The 27,697-nt window shown below is 32.8% G+C and overlaps 2 protein-coding genes and 1 long non-coding RNA gene across 3 annotated transcripts; 2 read left to right on the top strand and 1 right to left on the bottom strand.

Annotated features, from left to right (window-relative positions):
- The first annotated feature begins 9,070 nt into the window (after positions 1-9,070).
- On the top strand, positions 9,071-9,619 carry LOC114384089 (probable WRKY transcription factor 15). Its single transcript, XM_028343761.1, has 2 exons — positions 9,071-9,391; positions 9,482-9,619. Exons 1-2 carry the CDS (start codon positions 9,071-9,073, stop codon positions 9,617-9,619), a joined length of 459 nt encoding a protein of 152 aa, XP_028199562.1.
- A 4,051-nt stretch (positions 9,620-13,670) lies between these two features.
- On the top strand, positions 13,671-15,639 carry LOC114384549. The gene has a single exon (XM_028344241.1). The coding sequence runs from the start codon at positions 14,137-14,139 to the stop codon at positions 14,758-14,760; it is 624 nt and encodes a 207-aa protein (XP_028200042.1). The 5' UTR covers positions 13,671-14,136; the 3' UTR covers positions 14,761-15,639.
- Positions 15,640-16,223: 584 nt separating this feature from the next.
- Positions 16,224-17,908, bottom strand: LOC114383220. Its single transcript, XR_003660426.1, has 3 exons — positions 17,010-17,908; positions 16,701-16,752; positions 16,224-16,606 (listed from the first exon to the last, which is right to left on the bottom strand). It is a non-coding gene; the product is annotated as an uncharacterized LOC114383220 (long non-coding RNA).
- Between the last annotated feature and the right edge of the window lie 9,789 nt (positions 17,909-27,697).

Genomic DNA, 27,697 nt, shown 5'->3' with positions numbered 1-27,697 from the left:
AGTGAACTGAGAACATTGCCAAATGATTGTAAATGTCACTTTTGGCAACATATTGGATCAATCAAGGGAAAGGAAGCCGAGAGGGTGTGGTGGGTAGTTTGGGCTGCAACTATTTGGGGAATATGGAAGATAAGGAATGATAAACAATGCAATATGGAAGGTATAAAGACACGCTTGGAGCTAAAGATATGGACAACTGAAACTTTTTTTATTTCTCTCTAATACTTATTGTAAGGGGAAAATACAATATCTGAGCCATTATAGGACAATTTCTGTTGGGGAGAGGAAATAACAATGGTAGGCCTTAAACCTAATTGAAGGGAAAATAGAGGGTCATATTTCTTTTAGAGTTGCCATAGCTGTAGGCAAAGAGTGAAGTTATCTAATTGGTGTAAATTTCTAATTATTGGTAGGCTTTTAGGACCTGCAGGATGGGGTGGTTTCTTGATCAAGGTGCTGAGGTTTTGGATAAAGAACATGAAAAGCATAGGGAGAGCAAGACATAGATCAAGTGGTAGCAGCATTAATTGTGGCCAAGAAAATGAAATGATCAAGAAAGCAGTTGTACATAGAGATGTTCTTACCAATCAATGGATAAACTTATTCTTTCATTGTTCAGATTGAATAAGCATAGTTAAACTCAGCAATTTCAAACCAGTGTCAGTCCAACAAAAAAATGGATGTTTACTTTCAAATGAGCTTGCATAAATAAGTAGTTGAAGTTGAAGTGGGTAAATTAATAAAGAAATTAGTCATCTTTTGATTCCATGATTTTGATTCAGTTTCCCATTTTGAGTCAATGACACCATGCTAGTAATGAATATTTTGTGCAGGGATATTCAGTCTCCCCTTTTTGAGTCAATTACTCAATGCTAGTAAACAATATTTTTGTGTAAGGACTAAGGAAGGAAGAGTCACATAAACATGGACAAACATTGCTACTTGTGACTAGTGACTAACTTTAGGGAAAAGAGAATTGAGTCAAACTAATACCTATGATTTCATTTGTAAATACACCTTTGATAGGAGAATTTTACCCTGTGTATGTATATGAAGAAAAGATTAACAAAGTTCCTACGATTTTCCCACCTGGAACAAGATAGCAAATTAAGGGTAGAAAATGGATAAAATGTCTTCTTTTTTGTCATTAAATATATGCTATGTTTGGTAACACTTGATTTGCACTCAATGTGGCTTCCTGAAGCAATAAATACTTGTTTTTGTATAGATTTCATCGTGGTTTTACACTGAACCTGGATTTCTAAGGTATTACCAGATACTCACTACAATTTACACTAGTCCATGTCTTGAACTCTTAATATATATAACAAAAATTTAAAGAACAACACATCTCAATTAGAGATCTGTTAATGATCTTATTCCGCATGGGTTTGAAAACATTCTAGAACTAGACTTAATGTTTTATTATTTACTGACAAATGGAACCAATTATATGCAATTTTGTTTGGTTTTGAAATGATGGAACTAACAGAACTAGTTATGCTCAAATATGGATATTGAGAATGCCAACCCAAATGGCTAATCCAAGATCCTGAAGTGATGAATTTGGATATTCTCCATATCACGCTTCTTGAAATCACTCTGGTTTCAGTTGGCAAAGAACTTGCCATAGTTGTATTCTCTATATCTTGCAGGATTTTGGTCATTTACCAGCTCTTCAGTAGGCTTTACTATAACATAGTGATGGAAAAAACTAATGTACCTAAACCAAATCTAGCACAACCAACAATCAAACTAGACCAAGCCACAACATCTTTATTTGGCAACCTTTCAAACAATCTTAATGCATTGTTAATATTGCCTTGTATCACATATAGATCAATAAGAATGCTTCCAAGAACATAATCCAACTCATAGCCATCGATGATGACCAATCCATGCACTTGAGATACCAACCTCAAGTTACCAAAATAGACGCAGACCTTTAATGCAATACTAAAGGTATACAAATCAAACTGTGCACTAGAATAATGCATATGAGCAATCATACCCAAAAAGCATACAATTCCATACTGCCAACTTTTTCAGCAAAAGGAGAGTTCTTATCAAATATATTTGTTGCTTCATCTGCTACTACTATTTGAAGCTCCTACATGTGGCTACCCACACTAAGAAGCAAGCCTAAGTGCACACACATAGTCCAAACATAGGTGCCTATCAAGGTTTATGTGAAATATGAAACTTATTTGGCGAAGTATGAAACTAACACAAAAAATCAAGGAGCTTACTTTCGTAGATGGTTCGAATCTGGAGCTACCGCTTGGCAGCGGAAATCAAGGGGGAACGCTGGATGACAGCACCAGTGAGGGTTTCAAAGGCGTGACCGACCTTGGAGACGTCAGGGATGGTCATGAGGTGTCACAGAGGTTGCAGAGGGAGATATAGTTGCAAAGAAGAGAAAAGAAGAGAGCACGAGGAAAATAGGGCTCGCGTTCTAATATTTTTAAATGTAGCTTCCACACCGGTTTTCAATAAAAAACCGATGTTAACCCAGCGATGTAAACATTAACATCGGTTTTATTGACAAAACCAATGTTAACGTTTGATAAATTAACATCGGTTTTGCAGAAAACCGATGTTAACGAACTTACGTTAACATCAGTTTTTTGCAAAACCGATGTCAACTAATGCACATTATTTACAATTATGCCATCGCGTTTATGTTAACATCGGTTTTGGCAAAAACCAATGTTAAATCTGCATTTTCTAGTAGTTGAAGATGGAGTTATATCAACTCAAAATGGAGATTGTGACACCTTCTACCCCACACATATATGTACTAATAATAAAAGGAATAAAAAATCAGAATTAATTATAAGTTTTTAAAACACATTTAAATAAAAGCATTTCAAAAGGGTAAAAGGTTCACATTGACTTCACTATTTCCGAATAAAACTTTTCAAAAGCATTTTTGGCTCAAAACATCATGTAATTAAACAAAACTCATGCCTTCAATGTCACATCCTATCAGAGCATTGTGTCCCGACGTCCTTCAGCACAAGGTTCCTTAAAGCAATTCACCTAGTCATCTGCTCCCACGAACACAAAGTTCGAGATCATCATAGGATCCAAACACAAACAACACATGGGGAGTGAGTTATCATATTCCTAACTAATAGAGAGAAACAAGACAGCATGTAGATATACATATCATATAAATGAAATACAACTTAAACATAGCTCACGTCATTCCACCACTTTGTCTCGTAATATCATATCACATCACAACACATCTCATTCATTTTCACATCATTCACGTACTCAAAGATCAAAATACAATATCACTAAATCAATCAATATTGATCAATACACAAGCGTAATGCAACAAATACACTAAGACTTAATCTTATATGCAATGTGGTACCATGTTAGTGAAAAACCTTGTTGGACGCCTAGGAGTAGATGACAAGACAAACCACATACTAGTAAGTCAAGGTCATGCTATTTTGCGAGAATGCTCTAACCATGTGGAATCGGAACAGACTTAAAGGAGCACTTAAACCGGATGTATTTAGCACTAAGGCCTAGACTCTGAAGAGTCTGTCAGGGTCTCTCCCTCCTGATTCAGGTCCAACCCAGAAAACATTTTAGCACATAGACTCTATCTATAAATTGTACAAAACACACGACTCCTCAATTGTTCTCAAAATAATTTTATCTCGCTGCGCTTGTGATAAAACTCATTGGGTCCCCATAGTGGTTCCCATCATAATACTTGTCGTGCATTAACTCGTCGCCCTTAAAGGGTCTTATAGTCATGTGATTGTATGATTTATAGCTCATAACTCAATGCACACAACATTTCAATGCACATATATATTACAAGTCAACACATACTCAATTTATCATATACACTCGGTCTCAATCATAATGGTATAATTCCAATTTAACATGTTATCACACCTCATGAATTATATACTCTTTACCTATGAACTATGCAATACACACAACTACTCAATTGTTTTCAAAATCATTTTAACTCGTCGCGCCTCAAAGTGATTCTACTCGTTGGGTTCCCACAGTGGATCCCATCACAATATTCTTCGCGTAAAAACTTGTCGCCCTTAAAGGGTCTTACAATTGTGTGATTGCACAATTCATAGCTTATAACTTAATACATACAACATCTCAATACACATGTATCTCACCATTCATCACATGTTCAATTTGTCACTTACAATTTGAATCACCATTTCATAATCTCAATATATATAACAATTTATACAAAATACTTCTCACAACATGGGGAGTAAAACCCCTTAAACAATTCCACACAATTATATTAAAATCAATGAATCAAAATCATAGGTCAAAAACACGAAAACACCAAAAGCACTCAAGTTTATCAACCAATTCGTATCAGAACATCAATTGGTCCGTCAAACACAACAATATTGTATTTATAATTATAAAGGAAAAGTATAATTCAATAAACATCCCAAAATAAACCCCAATTTACTCCTCTAAGGATCCCTACACATGTTCATTCTAACCCCAATTGCGATAAACTCACCCCTTATCTCTAAGCGGGCTCATGTGTGTAGCCCGGAAGTGATAATGGCGTCTCTAACAGTTTCCTAAGATTTCTCAAGTTTTTCCCTAATTTTCTCTATTAGGGTTTCCAAGCGTTAGAGGGAAGGGGAAGAAATTATAGCCTCTATTTCACTGTTAACACGCGAGACTAATTTCTCTCTGCATGAACATTATTTAGCAAATCCCAATAGTGAGACTGTGTGAAAATGAGTTAGGAAGGTGGTGTCCAAATTTCACAACGATCCAATGTTGGATCAAGTGGCCTCGGAATAATTAAGAAGGGGGGATTGAATTAATTATTAGTGAACCTTTACTAATTAAAACTTATTCTTCTTAATGTTACTAGATTCAATTAGGCTTTTACTAAAAAGTTAAGAAAGTAAAGAACAGAAATAAAAACTTAACCAAAAGTAAAAGCAATAATTAAAGTGCATAGCGGAAAATAAAGAGTGTAAGGAAGAAGAAGATAAACACAAGAGTTTTATACTGGTTCGGCAACAACCCATGCCTATATCCAGTCCCCAAGCAACCTGCGGTCCTTGAGATTTCTTTCAACCTTGTAAAAACCTTTACAAGCAAAGATCCACAAGGGATGTACACTCCCTTGTTCTCTTTGAACAACCAAGTGGATGTACCTTCCACTTGAACTGATCCACAAGAGATGTACCCTCTCTTGTTCTCAGTTACAACAACCCAAGTAGATGTACCCTCTACTTGTACCACAAAGGATGTACCCTCCAATGTGTTAAGACAAAGTTCCAGGCGGTTAGTCCTTTGAAACTTTGTGAAGGGGAAACAAAAGATATCTCAGGCGGTTAGTCCTTTGAAAACTTTTGTTTTAGGGAAAGGGAAGAATCAAAAGAATTCTCAGACTGTGTCGTTTTGAATTCTTTGACAAGGAAGAAGGGAGACACAAAAGAATTCAGGCGGTTAGTTCTTTGTTCTTTTGGAAAAGGGAGAAGAGAGACACAAAAAGAATTCAGGCGGTTAGTCCTTGGCGAATTCTTTTTGGCAAAGGGAGAAGAGAGACACAAAAGAATTCAGGCGATTAGTCCTTCGTTCTTTTGGAAAAGGGAGAAGAGAGACACAAAAAGAATTCAGGCGGTTAGTCCTTGTCAAATTCTTTTTGGCAAAGGGAGAAGAGAATGAAAAGATGAATAGCACAAGTTTTTGAACAAAGAACTTTTCTTAGAAGAGAAAGTTTTGAACAAAAACTTTTAGAAAGATGAAGAGAAAATGAATAAGAAAAAAATTTGTTGAAAGAGATGAAAGAAAATATTGAAAGACTGATTGAAAGAGAGAAGATTAAGATAATTTCTAGATTGTTATCAAAATACATGCCATGGTCACATATTTATAATTTCTTGATGACTCAAGTCAAAGTTTGTGACTCTTGGCAATTTCTTTTAAAACTAGTCACTTAGAAAAGTTGTGACTTTTGAAAGAATCTTCAGAAACAAGTCACTTGAAGAATTGTGACTTTTGGAAATGTATTTTTTGAAAACAGTCACTGGTAATCGATTACCATTAAGGTGTAATCGATTACACATCAACAGATGTGACTCTTCATTTTGAATTTTGAAAATCTTAACGTTTTAAAAACACTGGTAATTGATTACTACATTCTGGTAATCGATTACCAGAGAGTAAAACTCTTTGGTAATTATTTTGTGAAAACTTTTTGTGCTACTCAATGTTTTGAAAAACTTTTTTAATACTTATCTTGATTGATTCTTCTCTTGATTTTTGAATCTTGAGTCTTGAATCTTGATCTTGATTATTCTTGAAACTTGATTCTTGGAAACTTGATTCTTGAATCTTTGGAATTTACTTGACTCTTGATTCTTTGGCATCATCAAAATAACCTTTGAAGGCATTGCTTCCACATCCAACAGTTAATGAATCCGGGATAATAGTTTTATTGGGACAGGTTTGAGTGTATCCGGGAAAAGAGAAAGCTCAGTGCGAGAGACATGTCTTCCACCACAGACATTATCTTGAAATTCCCAATGGTGGGTGTGTGCGGAAATAAGTTACAGACCTTGTGTTCAAATTTCACAACAATCCAGCAATTAACGAGTCTGAGATCATCGTTTTACTGAGATATGTTTGAGTGTATGGGGGAAGAAGAGAGGGTTTTGGGAAGGGGAGAAGGACAAATGAATTTGAGAGGAACAAAAAGCATAGAGATGTATTGTCAGTCTGAAAACTGACCTAATATGTCTCTATTTATAGCTAGGGTACTCTCAGCCTATTATTTACTTTATTTATTTATTTGTTTGTTTTATAAAAAAGAACTCTATTTTATTTCCTATCAAATGAATAAATAAAATATCTTTTTTTTTATTTTCTTTCAAACCATTATTTTGATTGATAAATCTATTTCTCCTTATTTATTTAGTTATAAAAACCTCATAATTTTTCTAAAACTATTTTTTAAATAAAAATCCTTTTTAATTTATTTTACGAAAAATGAGGTGTTACAGAGATGAGAGGAAATTTTTACAACCACGTCAACAATTGTAATCAACTAATTTGTCAATTTTTTAACGTAGATTAAAAAATATTTGATGAGGGAGCAAGTAGTGTTATTGTTGGCTTCACTATTAAAGTCCTATAGACCTTTGGTTCAAACTTTGCTTGTAAGGAGGACAACAATGAAAATGAAAGTAATGTATTAGTTGTGCAACAATTTGAGTGAGGTAGGAGCCATTCATAGAGACAATATGAGCAAAAAGGAAGACCAAATTACAATGGCCTCTGGAACAAGATATGACTATCGTGGAGTGTTATTTTTGCAAAAAGAAAGGTCATCATATGCAAACAATGTGCCCAAAAATGAGAGATGACCTAAAAAAATGAGAGTTATGAAGACAAATGATGCTAAGTCTCAAGCTAATGTGATCCAAAACTTTGAAGATGAATATTTGTATTTGACAATGGAGGATGTTGCTAGATCAAAATGGGTCATGGATTCTACTCTTTGAAGCACGTTTGTAGAGACCAAACAATTTTTTAAACTTTGAAAACTAATGGGAAGTTTGATCATTTCAACTTAGGAAATGGTAAGAAAATGAAGGTTGAAGGCATGGGGACTATGAAAATAAACTACATAACAATGTCATCCAAACATTTCAAAATGTAAGATTTGTACCTTTTGCTACTAATATCATTTCAATGGGGAAATGACATACAAGGTTATAGGTATGTTGGTTTAAATTGGGGGTGCAAGGCGTACAAGGAAAGACATTGTGTTATTTAGAAACAATTTTTGAATGAAGTTTTGGAAAAACAAGCTTTGAAAAGATAAAACTTTTGAATGAAGCATTATTTAGAAATTTTAATTGAACGAGGAATAGATGGAGAACAATTCAAATTTCAAAATAAATTTAGTAGAAATTCAAGATGAGTTTTTTTTAGAAATTTGTTATGTTTCAAATCCTTAGGATATTATCTAGATTTAAATATTTTTATTAAGGATCTAACTACAATGAACTATTTCAAAAGTGAGACATAATGAATCAATTAATTTTCACCTGCAACAGTGGAGAAGAAGAAGGAGAGAGGTTTCATTGGAGGAAGTGGTTGTTGGCCTTGTCACTGACATTTATGAGCGAGTGAGAAGAGAAGAAGATCATGAAGTGAGGCAATGCACACATACATGTCCTCACCACCCACTTCTCTTTATGACGCTATTAACAGACAATTCCTATCATCGAAAACCTCATTGTTGTTACGGATATGAGACTTGAAGGCACCTATGACGGAAGGAGGAAGGGGAAGAAAGTGATTGGGGAGGAATAGTAATGTCATTTCTAACAAACTTGACAATAGGGAGGAAGAGAAAGAAGTGGTTGGGGGAGGCTTACCAAAGAAGGTGAAATGTTGTCATAAAAGGTGAAAGCCAAGGGACCGCTGAAGGGAAAACAAATAGGAAAAAATTTGATGCAAAAGGTGTATGATAAAATGATACACTTTAGACTGATCTAATGGTTGTGAATGATGGTGCAAATTGGATCACCTTTATAGGTGGTCCACACTAGAAATGACCTTTGTTTTAACTTATTTTAGGATTTTGTTTGTTTTTATAAAGATTAAGATGATGATGATATTTGAATTTTGTTACTATTTAGCTTTATATATAGAACTAAGAAATAAAAAGGCTTAAATATGTTTTTGGTCCTTAATATATACCCATTTTTGGTATTTGGTCCCTAATAAATTTTTCCTTTGAATTAGGTCCCTAATATTTTAAAAGTTTTGTCCGAGGTTCCGGCCATTAATCGGGATCCGTTAACTACTTACATTGCTGTTAATTGGACATGTTGACATGTGACATGTGATGCCACGTGTGGTGTACGTGCTTACATGGAAAAAGTTTTTTTTTGTTAATTTTATTTGGCATTAGTTGACCAAGCCTATGACTAACCCTTTTTATTTTCTTTGCTCTCTTTAACTCCTCCTCCTCTCCCTGTTCCTTTTCTTCTTTTTCTCTTTCTTTGTCTTTGATGTAAGTATGGTCATGGAGCTTATGACGGGATATCGAGACAACAATTTCATGGAAGATAATGCGGTTTGTGAAGCTGCGTCGAGGCTAGAGAGCGTCGAGAAACTCATCAATTTGTTGTCGCAGACCCAACAACAATTCCAGACAACATCTAATTCAACCTCAAACTCAAAGTCTTCCATGGAAAACATCGATACCGACTACAAAGTTGCCGCTGATGTGGCCATCTCTATGTTCAAGGTTATTTCACTTCTGGGCCACACTAGAACCGGTCACACGTGTTTCAAAAGAGCCCCTATTGCTCCCCCTTCTACACCTACGGAACCTAGGGTCTGTCGTGCTACGCCGCTGTAGCAAATCTCGCCACCCACCCTTCACACTCACGTTGTTGTCATTGACCACTCCTTGGTCCCTATTAAGGACCTCGATCATGGTGTAGTTGATGCGGTTCTCGAGGTCAAGGAGGAGGTGGTGGTGGTCTTGCTCACATCACCCTTGTCGGAGGTGATGACGGAGACATTGGTGGTGGAGCCGGAGAGCTCAGGCTTGCGGTTCTAGTGGAAGGCGGAGGGGGTTTGGGTTTGGGTTTTTTTGGGGTTAGGGTTTTCGAGGGGAGAATAGGGGCAGAGGAGGAATAAGGAATTGGGAGAGGTGGTAGTGCTAGGGAGAAGGTGGAGAGAGGACATTGGGAAGGGGAGAAAGGGAGAGGGAGAAGAAGAAGACAAAGATGAATGATGAAAAAGAAGAAGTACAGTGATCGAGTGAGTGACCACTCAAAGTGAGAAATTAAAGGAGAAAATGTTGATTCTTTTGGTTTGAGGTTAGCTTTTTTTTTCCTTTTAACCTAAATTCAAACAACATCATATTACTTTTTAAAATTAAAAAAAAAAAAACTTTTTCCACATAAGCTTGTGGCACCACACATGGCATGTCAGCATGTTCGGTTAACGGCCATGTAAACAGTCAATGGATCCCGACTAACACTAGAGACCTTAGACAAAACTTTTAAAATATTAGAAATTCGATTTGAATGAAAAATTTATTAGAGATCAAATGTTAAAAATAAATATATATCAGAGGCTAAAAATATATTTAAGTCAAATAAAAATGATAATGTATCATTCATTTAAGACCTGTTGGACGTGTAAATAATTTTTTTGTGTGTTTGGGAGTTTTTTCAACAAAGAAATCTCAAATGTTTTATGGAGTACTCGACTTTATGATAATAAACCAGTTATGGCGTAACTCACGTCATGTTGTTGCAATATAGCTGGCTTATATCATGGAACTTTACAAGTCTAATTTCAATCTCTTTTTGATTGACACAAATTGGTACTTGGTAGGTTGTGGTTCTCATTCACAAAGAGAGAATTGAGGCTTTTAGAAGGCTTTGCCGACATAATCTCTCTCTGATTACCCACTACACGACCCTGCGCTTTCGACAACAGAACTAAAACACCGACACTGCCTTCATCAAATTCAATTTTTTGTACTTTATTTTGATCCACTTTTAAATTCAATATGCTTAAACATGATGGGTCCTTCTCACAAAGCACACGGGAGTCAGATGATCACAGTTTTAACTGTGCAACTACAAGTCAAATATGCATACAAGTATTTTTATTATTTTTACAAGGATATTCAATATTTTGGTTATATTTGGATAAATATTTTATAAATACTTATAGAAAAATAAAATAAAAAATCCTATGAGTTATAATTAGCCGATATGTAAGTTAAAATCTTTTGTTTTGGAGAATTAACTTTTTCAAACTTGTCCGTAAGTTAATTCATAGAGAAATGTTTATTTCTTTTTTTTCTTTCATAAATATTTATAAAATAACTTATTCAAAAAAAACTTTAACCTTAGACATAAATTATATCAAAGTTTTAAAAAATAGTCTAAAAATAATTATTTTAGTCGCAACATCAAAATTTTTGAAATTAATGTAACAACAATTATAACCCCATGAACCATATATATTTCTAGCTACAATTTATTACAATATTAAAAATCACGATAAAATTCAACCGCAATTGAAAATATTTATTGTAGAATAAAGAAGGCATAACAAAAGTTGATTTTCAATCCAATAATTAAAGTTACGTTTGGATTAAAATTTGAAAAGTATTTTTGTGAATTATAATGAATAATAACAAATTCTAATGCACTAAATTGAGAAAGAAAAATGTTATTTCTAAAATAAAAGTACTTTTTTTAAGAGAAAATAAAAGTACTTTAGACTCTCTCAATTTTAATTCAAACATACAAAAGTCCCTTATAAAAAAACATGTTATTACTGAAGTTCCAACGAGTGAATAATGTCTGGTAGACAAATTTGAGTGCGCATCAACTCAACCTGCGTGTCGATGTCCAATAATTTTAGTGAGATAGAGTTACAATCGTGCGTGCAGGCGTGACATAGAGAAAATGTTTGTATTCGTCGATTTTCTCTCAATTAATTTAGGATGATGTTAGGGAGATCGGTAAAGGAGTATTAGCATAAAATTTTGATTTATTTACTCTTGTATTTATTATAAGGTAAAGGTTAGAAGGATTGATGATTTTTTATAAGGCATTTTAGAATTCTTGTATTTAATTTTTTGTATTAGTTGTCTTTATTAATTATTTTAAATATTTATATTTTTATTGATAGTGGTACATAATATTTTTGAATTTTAATGTTTTTATATTATCCTATAATAAGCTAATGATTATTAATAAGGATATAATTTATATATTAATTATAATATTTTTAAAAAAAATAAAAAAAAATCAATTGAATTAATTACTTTTATTAATGTGTGATTGATGTTCAAGTTATCTTATAATAAGTATCCTAAGTAATTTTTTCATGAACATTTAAATCTCTTATTTCATCTAATGGTTTCCCCTTATGTGAACTTCGTTCTATTTGGGTATGATGACTTGTAGAAGCTTTGAAGGAACTATATTGTGTTTAACATAATTAATATACGAAGGAATCATTTTTCCTTGATTAAATATATGCTAAATAAAGAAGAGTACACACAAGGACAAACACAGCAATCATCATCAATCATAGTTTAGGAAACTTCACTGATGCAATGTGCAAAGACCTGCCGTAAAATATTGGCTTCTTGGGTGAACGTGGCTTTACCTCATAATATATGTTCGCCAACTCACAAAATCTAATTTCACAAATTTTATTGCAAACACCGATAATCATAATTAATTATTAATCTTGAGTTTAGTTAAATAAAAAAACATCACCGGTTATGGACTTAAAAATATCACTAATATCAATATGTATAATATATAATTGCTTAAATAAATTATTTATCTTAAATTTATAAACTCTACAATATTACATAAATTTAATAATTTTATACAAAAACTTCCTTTAATAAATTTAATAATTTTATGCAAAAGCTTCCTTTAATACTAATGTTACTTGAAAAAGTTCTTAAGTCACATTAAATTTTGATTTAAAAATATTACTTTTTTAGTAATAATAAATTAAGTAAGAGTGGTTTATATTAGCACCTCACTTAAGTAACAAACCGTTAAGTCATTACTTCTAATACAAAAATTTGTTAAGCAATATTACGTAACAGTAGCTCATTTAATCACCCACGTTTGAGATATTCTAACACAACTATTTTTTTTTCTTAAATATTTTTTTTCTTTTCCATTTAGTTTTTTTTGTTTTTCATTCTTACAAAATTATTTTTTTATTTTAAAATTTTACAAATTATGTTTGTTTTAATTTTCTTCCTTATAACACTTTAGAAAGCACTATTTAAAATGTTTTAAGAACTAAAACCAAAATAAATATAATTTTTAAGAACTAAAAACAAAAAAAATACAATGACGAAAAATAAAAAAACACTAAATTACAAGAATTAAAAATATATTTAAACTTTTTTTAATGTTCCGCATGAATCGAGATTTAGGAAATGAAGAATAGGAAGCATGTGCATTTCTATAGAATGGCATGCTAGTGTCAGATATTTTTCGAACATGACACTTATCGGATACGCTTTAGATGTGTTAAATACAAATACCTTTTTATTATATTGTAATTAAAAAATATTTTTTGACTTAGACTCTTATCTGACATGGCTTTGACACAAATTAAGAAAGTAAATGAATATCTACTCTTTACTAAACACTTCTCAAACACTCCTATCATAAAAGAAGGTTTAATTTTTTCTTAAACATAATCTTAACTAGTTGTTTTAAGGTGTGTGCACACTTTTTTTAAACTCATTTTCATAATACTTAACTAATTGTTTTAAAGTGTATGCATGTGTGTGTGATGTTTTTGTGTCCTTTTGAATATTAAGCATGTCTCCATATATATGTCTATACCATATCTGGTATGTGTAGGAGTCAGTATTTCATAAATAATAATTAATTAGAAGTTCATTATACAAATTCTCAACGATGATAGTAAGATTATTTAAGATTCCTTACTCTTTAAAATAATATATGTTAAAGTGCAAAATAGGCAAAATTAAGTAATTAACTAAAGTGGACCCTTTGGGGGACAAGGGGTTGTTCAACCTATGATTTAACCACTAGTAGCGTGTATACTTTAGCATGATCAATTGGTTAGGATTTTGATCTCTGCAGAGAGTCACAGACCCAGACACGCACAGAAGGATGCAAGTCAAACTCATTAGTCCTTTTCCTCTCCTAAATTTGTATTAAAGAGCTTAATCACATAAACAAATCCTGATCTGCCTTAAACTCCAGATAAAAGTTAAACAATGGTCCATAATTGTCTTTGTTCTCTTCGTTTGTTGTGTTTACCTGTCTTCGATGAGGCTCCTTCTCTGCAATGATTTCTTCTATTCCACTTTGTCATCTTGTTAATTGTTATTTATTTATTTATTTACTCTAGAGGACCAAGTAAAAGGGTTTCAAATTGCACATGATCTTCTTGTATATTTGGCAAGCTCAAAGTCACAAGTTAAACCACTCAAAACACTTTGCAAACCCATTCACATCTTAACAAATTCATTCACATCTTACTTCTAAGCATATTCATTCACATCTTTGCTCTGCCCCATATCATCATCTGAGAAATATGAGCAGTGAAAATCATCACCATTCCCATCATTACTTTTACCATCAGAACCTGCATATCCATCACAGAAGCACATTCCTGCCAATGCTATGTTCAAGGCCATCCATCAAAGATGTGAGTCTTCCACAGTGGAGAGAGCAACTAGGATCCTTCTCCAATGACCCTTTGTCCCCAAGAATTGGTTGCATGGGCCAGGTGAAGAGGCACAACAAAATAGTTGGACTCCTCACCACCAAAAGTAACACCACCAGCATCTCCATTTCCCCTAGTGTTAAGTATTCCAAGCTCAAAAAACTCTTCTCTGGCAAAAACTTAGGCACCAGCATCATCAATGCTACTGCTCCTACTGCCACCAGCTGTGGAAGTAGGCCGCGAGGGACGGTGAATAGCGTAAATGTGCCCAGGAACCACAGGCACAGGAGTAGTAAGAATGAGAATGTTGTTCCCATAAGCGTTGAAAATATGGATCCTCCTCTGCCTGTGATCAAGAGAGTGCAGAAGCCTGAGGAAGATAGACAACTGGATAATCTTTGGAAAAGAAGGTCAGGTGGGGCTGCATTGAAAAGTTTGCAGCTTCAACAGATCCACCATTCAAGACATCATCCTCAGCTTACAAGTGTTTGATGGGTGATCAGATAAGCCAGATGCAAAATTCTTCTTTTTTTCTTTCTTTCTCTTTGTCACTTGAAAATTTCATATCAGATATGATCTAAATGGCATGTTTTTAGTTTTCGTGCTGTTTGATTTCCTGTAGTATCTCACAAGGAGGTGGTGCAGAATATTTTAGTTATATGGTATTCAATATATCAGAGAAGATTATAGATCCCAGGCTTGTATGTATTCCAAAATTAACCCAAAGAACCTTCAATTGAGGTTTCTTTGTAGAAGTGGCGAGTTTTGTGCTAAGATATTAGCAAAATTGATTTTGGTTTGTGAAGATACAAATTGTGATCTGGAAAATACCATTAGTGGCAACACATATCAGCAACATGATGCAGACAATTGATCACATTACAAGCATCAGTGTCTCACAAAGGAAAGCCCTTGTTCATTAATGAAATTAATGATTTATTATGCTGGATAAAGTGGGAGGATCACTCAAGACATAAAAGATTACAAGTCAACATCATTATCCAGTGGTAAGAGCAATATTTAATGTAAGAAAGGTCAACCATGGAAACGGCATGAGGCAACAAAATGCTACTGAATTGAATTTCAGTCTTCAGGAATAAAAAGCAAGTAATCAACTATGTCAAGGAATTAGTTTCTCAATGTTCATTTCCGGAAGCAACTCATCACAATATTGTTTGAATGTCTCTAGTCCCATGATGGCAATTTTATTTCTTAAGAATTTGTGTTGGACCTAAATCAATCCCACAAAACATCTGTATAGTGAGGACTGTCCAAGCCTTATAAGCATTGGTCATATATCTAGTCAATGTAAATTCTCCACATTGTTCAAAGAAACACGAAATTCATCAATGAAAATTGTAGACTTGTATTTTCAATTCAGGTTCTAAAGCTGATGCAGGGGCAAGGCAGACCATAATGATAGTTTTATATACTACTTTTATCAGTGAACACGCCAGCAGCTTCTGTTGCTAGGTAATAGGTATGCTATAAAATGCCAAAAAACGTTAATTACCATTAAATTATATGGAAGGGCATGTTGAAATGAGTCAAGGAGATACAGGTGATGTAGTTCGACTTCAACACATAGCATTCTAACCTCAGTCCTTGACATTACCACCAATTTCATAAATAACCTTCCTATATATTATTTTACTTATTTATACCATGGCCATGGCAGACGCCAAGTATATGCACATGGAATCTATTATTTATTAGCAATAAGCAAAGAAGTACACATACAGATTTGTCATTCAATTTAAATAATTACATGCAAAAGAAGCTTTGATACTGAAAGGAAGATTTCAGTGATATTGAAAATGCAGTATAATAACGAAAAACATAAAATGTGGAAGATGGAATGTTACAGATTTTGTATGCTTAGTGAATCTGATGCTGAGTATAATTTCTTCAGAATATATATGCCAAATTTTATTTTATTTTTTTTGCTCAGCAAACAACACCATATATATTAAAGGGGGTATAAGGGATACCCCAACCAAATACAAGAAAATAAAAGCATAACCAGGTAGCAACAAAACAGGTGATACATCAGCTGTATAAATACAGGTGATACCCTAGTATCCCTTTTATGGTTACAACTTGCAACTTGCAACTTACAACAAGGAGTGCCTTAATTCCATTCTTCCAAGAGTGTTAATAAACTGGATTGCAAATAATAATAATCAAGTAAATGCAAGAAACATTCTTCCCATTGTACAGTTTACTCTCACAACAAACGTACAACTATGTTAGCAAAGAATTCCTCCCATCACACAACAGAAAGAAACTTTCTGCCACAATAGAGACCAGAGCCATTTCCCCAGAAACATCTTGCATTCTACATGAATGTCCATATAGCAAAATGGCATCAGATATTGCAAATATCAACTTAATGTGAGGAAATAAAACTAATTTGTGATTCAACAATCTACCAATTATGTTCCACTTGCATGTACATTCAGTTTAGACTGCTTGTCATTTGACCTGCACTCAGAAGGAACAAATGCACATCCTTTAGGTAACATATAATTCTTCATAGATGCTAGATGCTTCATCTAATGTCATAACAAACTCTTTTCCTAATGTCTCTGCAAGCTGAAATTGCAGATAAAGCATAAACACTTGCCCAACAAAATCCATGATTCAGCTACACACTAACCAGAAATTTCAATGAATATACATTGAGTTGAAGTCAATATGGAAAGACATCTATATAACAAAATAACTGCAGCCATAATAACCTTTTTCTCTTATCTTGATCTCTATCCACCATCATCCAAAATATTATGTGATGTGCCAGAAGTTCTATCAGAAATTGCTTGCCAGAAAATTGCTTCTTCTCAAATCTTGTGACTATAATGGTCATGTGAGGTTGAGCAATCATCATCAATTTAGAGTCAGTTTCAATCTTTGGATTGCATCACTACTTGATCTATTTCCTTTTGTGTTCTCGTTAAGGGACGCGGTAGCTGATTCTCAACTATCATCGGCATGGATGAAAAAACTATGAACTACTAAAGACATAGCAACATGATCTCTTATGTTTTGTAACTTGTGAGTAAAGAACCAACTCACGCTGTAAATGTCCCCAGGACAACAAGTTAATAACAGATACAAATATAAAGTCAGCTATGAAGGTTGAATAAAACCAGATATGCAAAAAAGTGCACTCTAACTGAAAATACTAATTAAACACACAGGAACTTAAACTAAATTTCATATGCAAATCCGTGCACATGGGTGTCAAGACATTACTAATTTTAACCCAGCAAAATCAATAGCTCTACAGCAACCGTTACAGGCTAGAGTATGCCCAAGAGCACAAGCTATTTGCACTTCCCACAAGATACTCTTCAACCTCATAAATCATAAACATGTAACTTATGATAAATCTGCAATCTTTTTACTTCACTTGACTCACTGATTAAAAGATGCAACCAATAACACTGTTATTCCATCATCAATTTTAGGGTGACCTGCTCTCTCAATTAGCAGCTCCATTTTACACAGCCTACAATTCTACAAAGACTACAACAAAAAATTACTCAAATTACCAATGAGAAAAATGTCATTATACCCTATTATCAAGCCCAAGTCCTTCGAGAAGAAAAACGTAATTAAATTACAGTCTTAAACATCAGTGAAGCAATAAAATATGGGATTAAATATGGGGAAGGATATGAGAAAATGATGGAGGGAGAAGAAGCCTTACCTTTACTAGGCTAATGTTTATCACCGGTCCAACCAGGATGAACCGGCCAGTTCAACCGGCCCGATTGAGAACCAGTCTAGTGACCGGCCCAAAAACTCCAAAAAACTAGAACACCTTAGTACTGGCGATCCAAAACCTGTGCACAGAACCGGTTTTTTCAATTTTTTATTTTATTTTTTAAATTTCTTTAATTCAATGTAAAATATTGTTCGAAATAAAAGTACATATTTAAATATTTGATATAGGTATTAATTATTTTTTCAACTATTATTAATTTTTATCTTATAAAACATATAATTTAGTTATTTATATTAATTTATTATTTTTTATCCTGATTCTAGATAATTTTATATTATTTTATTGCTTAAATATAATATTAAAAAATATAAAATTGATTCAATTACGGTTAGACTATTTAATGAACCAGTGTCTTCATTTTTTGAATCGCCTGGATTTAAAAACATTGGTGTAAGCATATGTAGAGTTCTTAAAAAAGTTTTATAGTTGAAACACCAGTAGGTCTTGAGTTATAGAACGATTTTCAATTAATTACATTATTTTGATGCTAACTTATAAGTATTTTATACTTAATCCTATTTGCAAAAAAATTAAGTATTGTTTAAATAAATTAAAAAAGTAAAAATATATTTCAATTGAATAAGAAAATATGGAAAAATTAATGTCAATTTGAATCATATTAATTAATAGTAACATTATAACTCGTGTCATTTTATACAATTTTCTAAAGAATTTGTTGATTTAATTTTTATTTGTTATATTTTTAGTGCAAAATTCTAAAATAATTTATCATTTAAGATGTATCACGTTATTTGACACAAAATATTAGAAATTTAAAATTAATAAGCAATTTAAACTCTAAATTATTTTTGTAATAAAAATAATTTAAAATAATTTAAATTTAATTAGAATATTTAATTAAAATTATTATATGGTAATTGTTATAGTAAATTTAATATATTAATCAATTATTCAATTAAAATGTGTCTTATTTTTAAAATTTATTTAGACGATACCTAAAATTCTTGCAAATAATATTAATATATAGAAATGTAAGTTAGAATTAGAACAATTTGTTACTAATGAAAAATTATTATCTTCAAAAACACAAGATTTGTTGGTATTTGCACAAACTCTACATAAAATAGTTGTCATATTAATACTAAATGCACTAGGTTGTATAGTGATTTTATTGCTTATACGAATGGCTACGAGTTGTTTTTTTTTTTTTTTGAAAGATACTCATGGCTATGAGTTCAATCTAAGAATTAACTTTTTATTGCATTTTCTAAACGTTGGATGTCAAGTTAATACAAGAACTAGAATCAAGCAATTAAAAATTGAAACTCACATTAACACTCAATTAGCACTCCAACTCTGTCAACACAGCCATGTTAGCACTTTACACTTAGCTTCTCTTTGAGCTCCATGTTAACACTCTACAACACGTCAACAAACCCATGTTTAGTTCTAAAATCATGTTAGCATCTCTTCAAGCTTCATGTGATTTTTTTACACAAATATACCTTTTAATATTTTTATATACTCAATTATCTTTTCCCTAAATTATTCACAAAACTATCCTCCAATATTACCAATATTATTCACGGTGTCCGAATTCACACTTTGTTTTTAATTGACGTTTTGTACATCCCGTTTAGAATTTGGGACCCCTATCCTGAATTCTAAATGGATTTTTTTTCATTTCAATTTTTTTATTTTGTAAATTTTTTTAATTAATACAAATAAAGTAATAATTAGTAATATATTTAATTATTATATTTAAATAATACAATTAATTATTATAATTTTTATATGCTAACATATAATATAACTAACTGTAAAAATAATTATTAATAATTACTAATACTTTTAAAAAATCATTTATCACAACAAACCAATAAATAATAGTATGAGGAGATACAAACACTGGCAGACTAAATAATTAGCATTTGTAATAATCCATTGACACAAACAACAACATAAGTTATCATACATTTCAACAATTTAATGGGTACTTTGCTGATTTTGATTTGTGTTTCCTTGATTATTTAGACATTTGTTTTTGGAATGACCAACGGTTTTGCACAATGAACTACACTTCGATTGCCCCCTTTCTTTTGGTCCATTTAGTGCCTATGGGGTTGATCTTGGGCAACCTTTTTTTTCCATCGCATTTTTGGATCCTGACACATAGTTGACTTTCATATTCTGGCCAATACGATGTGTGCTTCATTTGGCCAAATGATCCGCTGTAAACATTGGACACATAATTGAGCTTGTAAATGTCATCAATGAACTGTTTGTAATCAACAAGGACATACTTACATGTTGCAATTACATGTAAACATGACATGTGTAATTTTTGTAATTTACCACAATCACATCACCGTTCATAAATGTTTATAGCGATTTTTTTGGGAGATGTTGTTGTCTTGGATTTTGGAATTCTTCCACTAAGAAAAGAGTACTTTATCGATCAAACTCAATTATACTCATGGAATTAGCCTTTTTTTCTTCTACCTCAATGATCTTGTGAACATGTTTTGCCAATTCTTTACCTAATATCATCATTGTTATGTCTTCCCTGCCCCTTTTGACAAAGTATTTGTTGCATTTTTCATAAGTACTATTGACCAATGCAAAGACCAAGAGACTCCTTATTTTTTTCAGCATTGAATTCATGGCCTCCACAAGATTTGTTGTCATGTGGCCCTTTTGTCATCCATTGTCTTAAGCAATAGTCCATTTTTCTTTTGGGATCTTCTCTAGCCATTCAACCGATTAGTTATTTTCTTTCATTACATTGTTAAAGTAATATGCAAATTTGGGCTCAGTCATGACATACCTTAACAATTGATCAACAAAATACATTAACAATGTTATCCCATATGATATAATTAATGAAAAATAATAATTCTTTGGTTGTGGAACTTACCCATGCTAATGACCTTTTTCCTTACACCTGACTTGTTGAAATATCTCATGAAGTTTTGTACAATGTATCTAATGCAATACACATGCACCAAGTTGTCTAGTGTCCACCCACTACCATGTTGCTTGTAAGCACTTGTTATTGAAATGTGCTTGTCTGACATTAGGCACAATCTATGTTGCTTTGCCACATGCCTTTTTAAGTTTTGGACGAAAAAATATTAGGCTTCCGTAGTCTTACCCTCAACAAGGGCAAAGGCAATCGGAAGGATGTGGTTAGTCTCATCTTGTGAAACTACCACTAATAATGTTCCTTTATACATCCCATAAAGAAAAGTATCATCAACCTCAACTATTGGTTTGTAGTATGCAAACCCATCAACAAGTACCTTAAATGTCCACAAAATGTGATGGTACGTTGCACAACCAGGAAGTAGCTCTCGATGTTTGTTATAAGTTAGCTTCAACTCTTTCTCAACAATGGTTATAGGCACAAATGTTTGAAACGCTAAGAGCAATTTGGGTAAATCCTCATAGGATTGCTCCCAATTACCATACGCATGTTCGATCGCCTATTGTTTTGCTAGCCAAGCCTTTTGTAGGTGGTAGTGTAGTTGTACAACTATTTGATGTGGGCTATAAAGGTTGGTCCTGACATAGTTGCATCATTCTTTACCATTGCTATGATGCTTGTACCGATCACGTCGTACCTAAGCTTTACATGATCTTGTGACATAGTCAATACACAAGTGTGGGTTCTTTTAGTATTTTTATCTCTCATTGATATTGAGTATGTGTCCCCGCTAATGCTCTTAACTAGTTGGAAGAAATAACATATTAGTGTTTTAAAATAATAAAATTGTGCATAAGTCAATTGTTACATTTACTTAATGTAGTTTAAAATAATTTGACTCTATTTGTATGTTTTATCGATACATTTCAAAATTCATAAGTCAGTCCCCGACTTTATGACCTTGTAAAATCCATTATTCTTTATACAATAAATATTTACTACATATTTGACATCAACTTTGTTGGGAAACCGCATTCCTTGAAAGAGCATTCTCGGTTCATAGACAAGTTCTTTTGGGCAATCCATCAAATTGTTGCTTATTAAATAACATGTGACATCAAGTTCACATGTAATATTACACTTTTTCTGGAATTGAACTCCACCTCATTAGCCGAATCACCCATTTTCCCATTGTGATGGATAATAGCTTGAACGATTTGCTTTCGAGTAGACATTATTTTGGGATAAGCTAATGACAAAACTGAGATTGTGTGTTGGTGATGTATATAGATACACCAGTAGATATAATTTAATAGATATAGTTGAATAACAGTAGTATACATCAATCAATTATGAAACAACTTTGGACAGTGTGAAATTGACAAACATTGTCTCAAGCTTCACGTCATGCTTGTCATCAATCAATACAATGATTTTTAGTCATTGGGTTCCTACCATTATTTTTAACCTCCATGCAACAACTTTAATAGACAATTTACTCATCTTACATTATTTTATTTTTTTGCTCGTGGGCAAAATACAATAGCTCAAAGTCATTGAATTCCTTTTACATAACAACTTTAATCATCAATCATGACTTGAATTCCTTTTACATAACAACTTTAATCATCAATCATGACTTTTTTGTGTAGGGGCATTTTGGTCATTTAACTAGTGACTATCTCTAATTGGTCAGAGCTTTTAGTAGTAGCTAGAAGAAAAAAAATTAATCTTCATTAGCCCCATGTTGGGGACCTATACCATGGGGATGTGGGGTCCAAAATGTCAAATTATATGTCTAAGTATGGTTTTCTTAAAAAAAATTCAATTTGATGATTTTTAAAATCATGAAAAAACACAAAATCATAAATGTTTTTTTAGAAACTTTTGCGATGCTCTCCTAATTTTTACATATTCTTTTCATTTATTTTACATTTTTTTAGTACTTATATCAAATATGATTATCAATTAAATACAATACTATTATGCATTGTGCATTAATCCATTATGATCACGATATTAAATACAAACATAGTCTTAAATTCAAAATTAAAAAAAAAACACTTCATCCATTACAAATTAAACATAACTTAAGCATGATAAAAGTAAAGAAAGTCATAAACACACTAACAGTAATATTTGTTTTTGTACTAGTAGACGTTGTTAACATTTTCAATTGCCCCTAGATTTAGACATCGATCAAGTTGTTGTGACAGATCGTCCCACAACATCGACTATGTTTGGATGTCCTCCATAATAGCATATAAATCAACTACAGTAAAGTCTAAGTACTAGTATAGTGTATGGAACATTGTTGTGACATCATTATCTTCCTCAAGTTTACAAGTTGTATAATGAAATATTCCACTGACGTGTGATATCAACCACTGTAAAAGGATCTCACTTACTATTTTCCCATCACCTTGATTAAGCTTATGTTGTATGGCTTGCTTCAAATCATGTAATGTTGTACATTGAGTAATTTCAATTAGCTTTGGATAATGTGGGTAACACAATAAAAATTGTGACCCATGATTAATTTCTCTTACCTCCCCATTGTAGTAGAGAACAACGAATATATATAAGGAACTCATGATTTACTTTTCGATTATTGATATAACTCTCTCACCAATAATCTTGTGATGAAAAGTAAGATAGACGACCTATATGTAGGGAAACATAAATGAACAAATCAAGGCATAAGATTTTGTGCAAAAACAAAGGGCTAGGATTGCATTGGTGCCATCAAGGGCATAGATTATACTGACGTTTTTGCAAACATTGTTCACACATGAGGGAATTTGGTAGAGGGTTGTGATCGATCCTTCTACACAAAAGGATAGACAACTCAATGATTCTTGAAGCGTTAATAGTAACCACATTTGAATAAATGTGATCTAAACCATAGACTTGCACCGATTCAATCGTGACCTCACAGTGGGTAGAGGATTCCACCAAAAATTTGAATGGTTTATGTTGCATCGAATGCAATGTTGTTACTATTATGGTGTGAACACATATGTCAGTGTGTAGTCATTCTAATTTTTTTTTAAAAAGTAATCAATGGTTCAGATTGCACCGACGGATTGAATGGGTTGGATGGCATTGACATGCATGTGGATAACTATCAACATGTAATTGAGATCACATTCAAATATGATTTTTTGTGCAATAATTAAAAGACGATGAATATTTCACTTTTCATTTTTAAATGATCAACATTGGCATAACATAGGTTGCAACACAAATTAACATATAAACATTGTCAGTATTTTTCGTCTATGTAATTTACTTATATTGATATATTAATTTGTTGTCATTAAAAATTTATTATCGAAGTTTCACAATACCTATTTGAACCATTTCCAAAAAAAATATTTTTTATTTAAAAAGTTCATCTCATGAGGACAAATTTTCGCATCTATATAGTTATGTGTATTAGGTATTTTGGTTCAAATTATCGAAGTTTCACAATACCTATTTGAACCATTTCCAAAAAATATTTTTTACTTAAAAAGTTCATCTCATGAGGACAACTTTTGGCATCTATATAGTATGTGTATCGAGTATTTTGGTTCAAATAATATTTCATTCCCGTAGTTTTCATGTCGATAAAACTGATAATACTACTTTGGGGACTCCAATGAGACTAAAAACACATAAAAAAAGTTCCAAAAAACAAGAAAAAATCACCTTTACTTCAAAAAATTCATTCCATGAAGACAACTTTTGGCACCTATATGATTATGTGTATTAGTTATTTTGGTTCAAATAATATTTCATTACCATAGTTTTCATGTTGATGAAACCGATATTACAATTTTCAAAACTTCGATCAGCCTAAAAGTGCATAAAAAGTGTTCAAAAACAAAAAAAAATACTTTTACTTCAAAATTTCATTCCATGAGGACAATTTTTTGCACTATACCTATTTGAACCATTTCCAAAAAAAAAAATATTTTTTACTTAAAAAGTTCATCTCATGAGGACAACTTTTGGCATCTATATAGTTATGTGTATTAGGTATTTTGGTTCAAATTATCGAAGTTTCACAATACCTATTTGAACCATTTCCAAAAAAATATTTTTTACTTAAAAAGTTCATCTCATGAGGACAACTTTTGGCATCTATATAGTTATGTGTATCAAGTATTTTGGTTCAAATAATGTATCGAGTATTTTGGTTCAAATAAAATTTCATTCCATGAGGACAATTTTTGGCACTATATGGTTATGTGTATCAGAAATTTTAGTTCAAATAATACTTTGTTCCCTAGTTTTCATGTCGATGAAGTTGATAATACAACTTTGAGGATTCCAATCGGTTTATAAACAAATAAAAAATGACCAAAAACAAGAAAAATCACCTCTACAATAATATTTCTTTTCATGTGTCATAAGGTTATTGTTCACTAGTCAAGAATCCTGAAGAGCTTCATCCTTTGTGCCAGAAAATGAGTGATTGAGATTGCACCAATGAAAATCAACGGCTCATAACATATTGACATAAACAAGGTTATTGTTCGCTCATCAAGAATCTTGTAGAACTTTGACTTTTGTATCAAAAAATGAGCAACCGAGATACCACTGACAACAATCAATGACCCATAACACATTGACGTAAATGAGGTTACTACTCACCTATCAGGAATCCTACAGAATTTCGTCTTTTGTATCAAAAAAAGGAGTGATTGAGATAGCACCGACGACAATCAATGGCTCAGAACACATTGACGTGAATGAGATTATTGTTCACCCATCAAAAACCCTACAGAGCTTCATCTTTTGTGCTAGAAAAGTAGTGGTTGATATAACACCAACAAAAATCAATGGCTCAAAATGAATTGACATAAACGAGGTTACTATTAACCTATCAAGAATCCAGAAGAGCTTCGTCTTTTAGGTCAGAAAATGAGCGACTGAGATTGCACCAACGAAAATCAACGGCCCATAACACATTGACATAAACAAGGTTATAGTTCACCCGTTAGGAATCTTGTAGAGCTTTGACTTTTGTACCAAAAAATGAGCGACCGAGACACCATTGACTACAATCAACGACCCATAATGCATTGACATAAATGAGGTTACTACTCTCCTGTTAAGAATCATGCAGAGTTCATCTTTTGTATCAGAAAAGCAGTGGTTCAAATAGCACTGACGACAATCAATGGCCCAGAACGTATTGACGTAAATGAGATTATTGTTCACCATCAAGAATCTTGCAAAGCTTTATCTTTTGGGCCAAAAAAGTAATGGTTGAGATAACATCGACAACAATCAACAACCCATAACGCATTGACGTAAACGAGGTTGTTGTTGACCTATCAAGAATCCTGTAGAGTTTCATCTTTTGTGCAACAAAATGGTGCGACCGAGATACCACTAACGACAATCAATGGCCAAAAACACATTAACATAAATGAGGTTATTGTTCACTCGTCAGGGATCCTACAGAGCTTCATCTTTTATGCCAAAAAAAGTAATTGTTGAGATAGCACGGACAACAATCAACTGCCCAAAATGCATTGATGTAAACAAGGTTACTGTTGACCTATCAGAAATCCTATAGAGTTTCGTCTTTTCTGCCACAAAAAAGTGCAACCAAGATACTGCTGATGACAATCAACAACCAAGAACGCATTGACATAAATGAGGTTATTGTTCACTTGTCAAAAATCCTACAGAGTTTTGTCTTTTATGCCTGAAAAGGAGCAACCAAGATAGCACTGACAACAATCAATGGTCCATAATGCATTGACGTAACGAGGTTACTATTCACCCGTTAGGAATCCTTCAAAGCTTTGTATTTTGTGCCAGAAAAGTAGTGGTCGAGATAGCACTGACGACAATCAATGACCTAGAATGCATTGATGCAAACGAGGTTATTATTCACCTGTCAGGAATCCTATAGAGCTTCAACTTTTGTGCCAAAAAAAGAGCGACTGAGATGGCACTGACGACAATCAACAACCCAAACTGCATTGGCGTAAATGAGGTTACCGCTCACCCGTCAGGAATCCAACAAAGTTTCCTCTTTTATGAAAGAAAAGTAGCGGTTGAGATACCATCAACACCGATCAATGGCCCATAACATATTGACATAAATGAGATTACTGTTTACCCATCATGAATCCTGCAGAGCTTAGTCTTTTGTTCCACAAAAGACAAGCAGTTGAGATAATACTTGAAGAAAATGCTCAAAAACATATTTCATTTAATCTATCATATCTCTTTCATTCAAAGCTCAACTCATTTATATGTATAAATATGAGTGATGTATGAATTTTAACTTCGACATCTCATCATCTTCAAACCATGTTTTTCTCACAAAGTCTTTTTCATCATGAACAATACACCGTCGAAATTTCTCGACATTGATGACTTAAACCTCTCATCCTTTGTTCATCCTTCTAACCCAAATTTTCCATCCTCCAATTCAAAAGCACTTGTTTTTGGTCTCATAAAGGTCCTATAGGTTGTCATGATGATCCAACAACCTATGGAGCTACTCCCAACTCAAGAATTCATAATGTGTGGCCACCAAGAAAGCCAATATGAATGTAACATGAATACATGGTTATGTGCTTTAGATTTCATTCAATCACAATGTCAACTATCGTAAAACATTTATTGTACTTGATACACTTAAATCCTAAATTGATTGTTGAATTTGTATAATTGTAGGATTGGTAAATGTTGATGACACACTTCACAGAACACTGTTATGGTCCATTGACTATATTTTTTAT

Source organism: Glycine soja, chromosome 14 (assembly GCF_004193775.1).
Source record: "Glycine soja cultivar W05 chromosome 14, ASM419377v2, whole genome shotgun sequence".
In the NCBI taxonomy this organism is placed as follows: Eukaryota; Viridiplantae; Streptophyta; class Magnoliopsida; order Fabales; family Fabaceae; genus Glycine; species Glycine soja.
The sequence above is the reverse complement of the archived record's forward strand: the minus strand, read 5'-3'. Positions and strand labels throughout refer to the sequence as shown.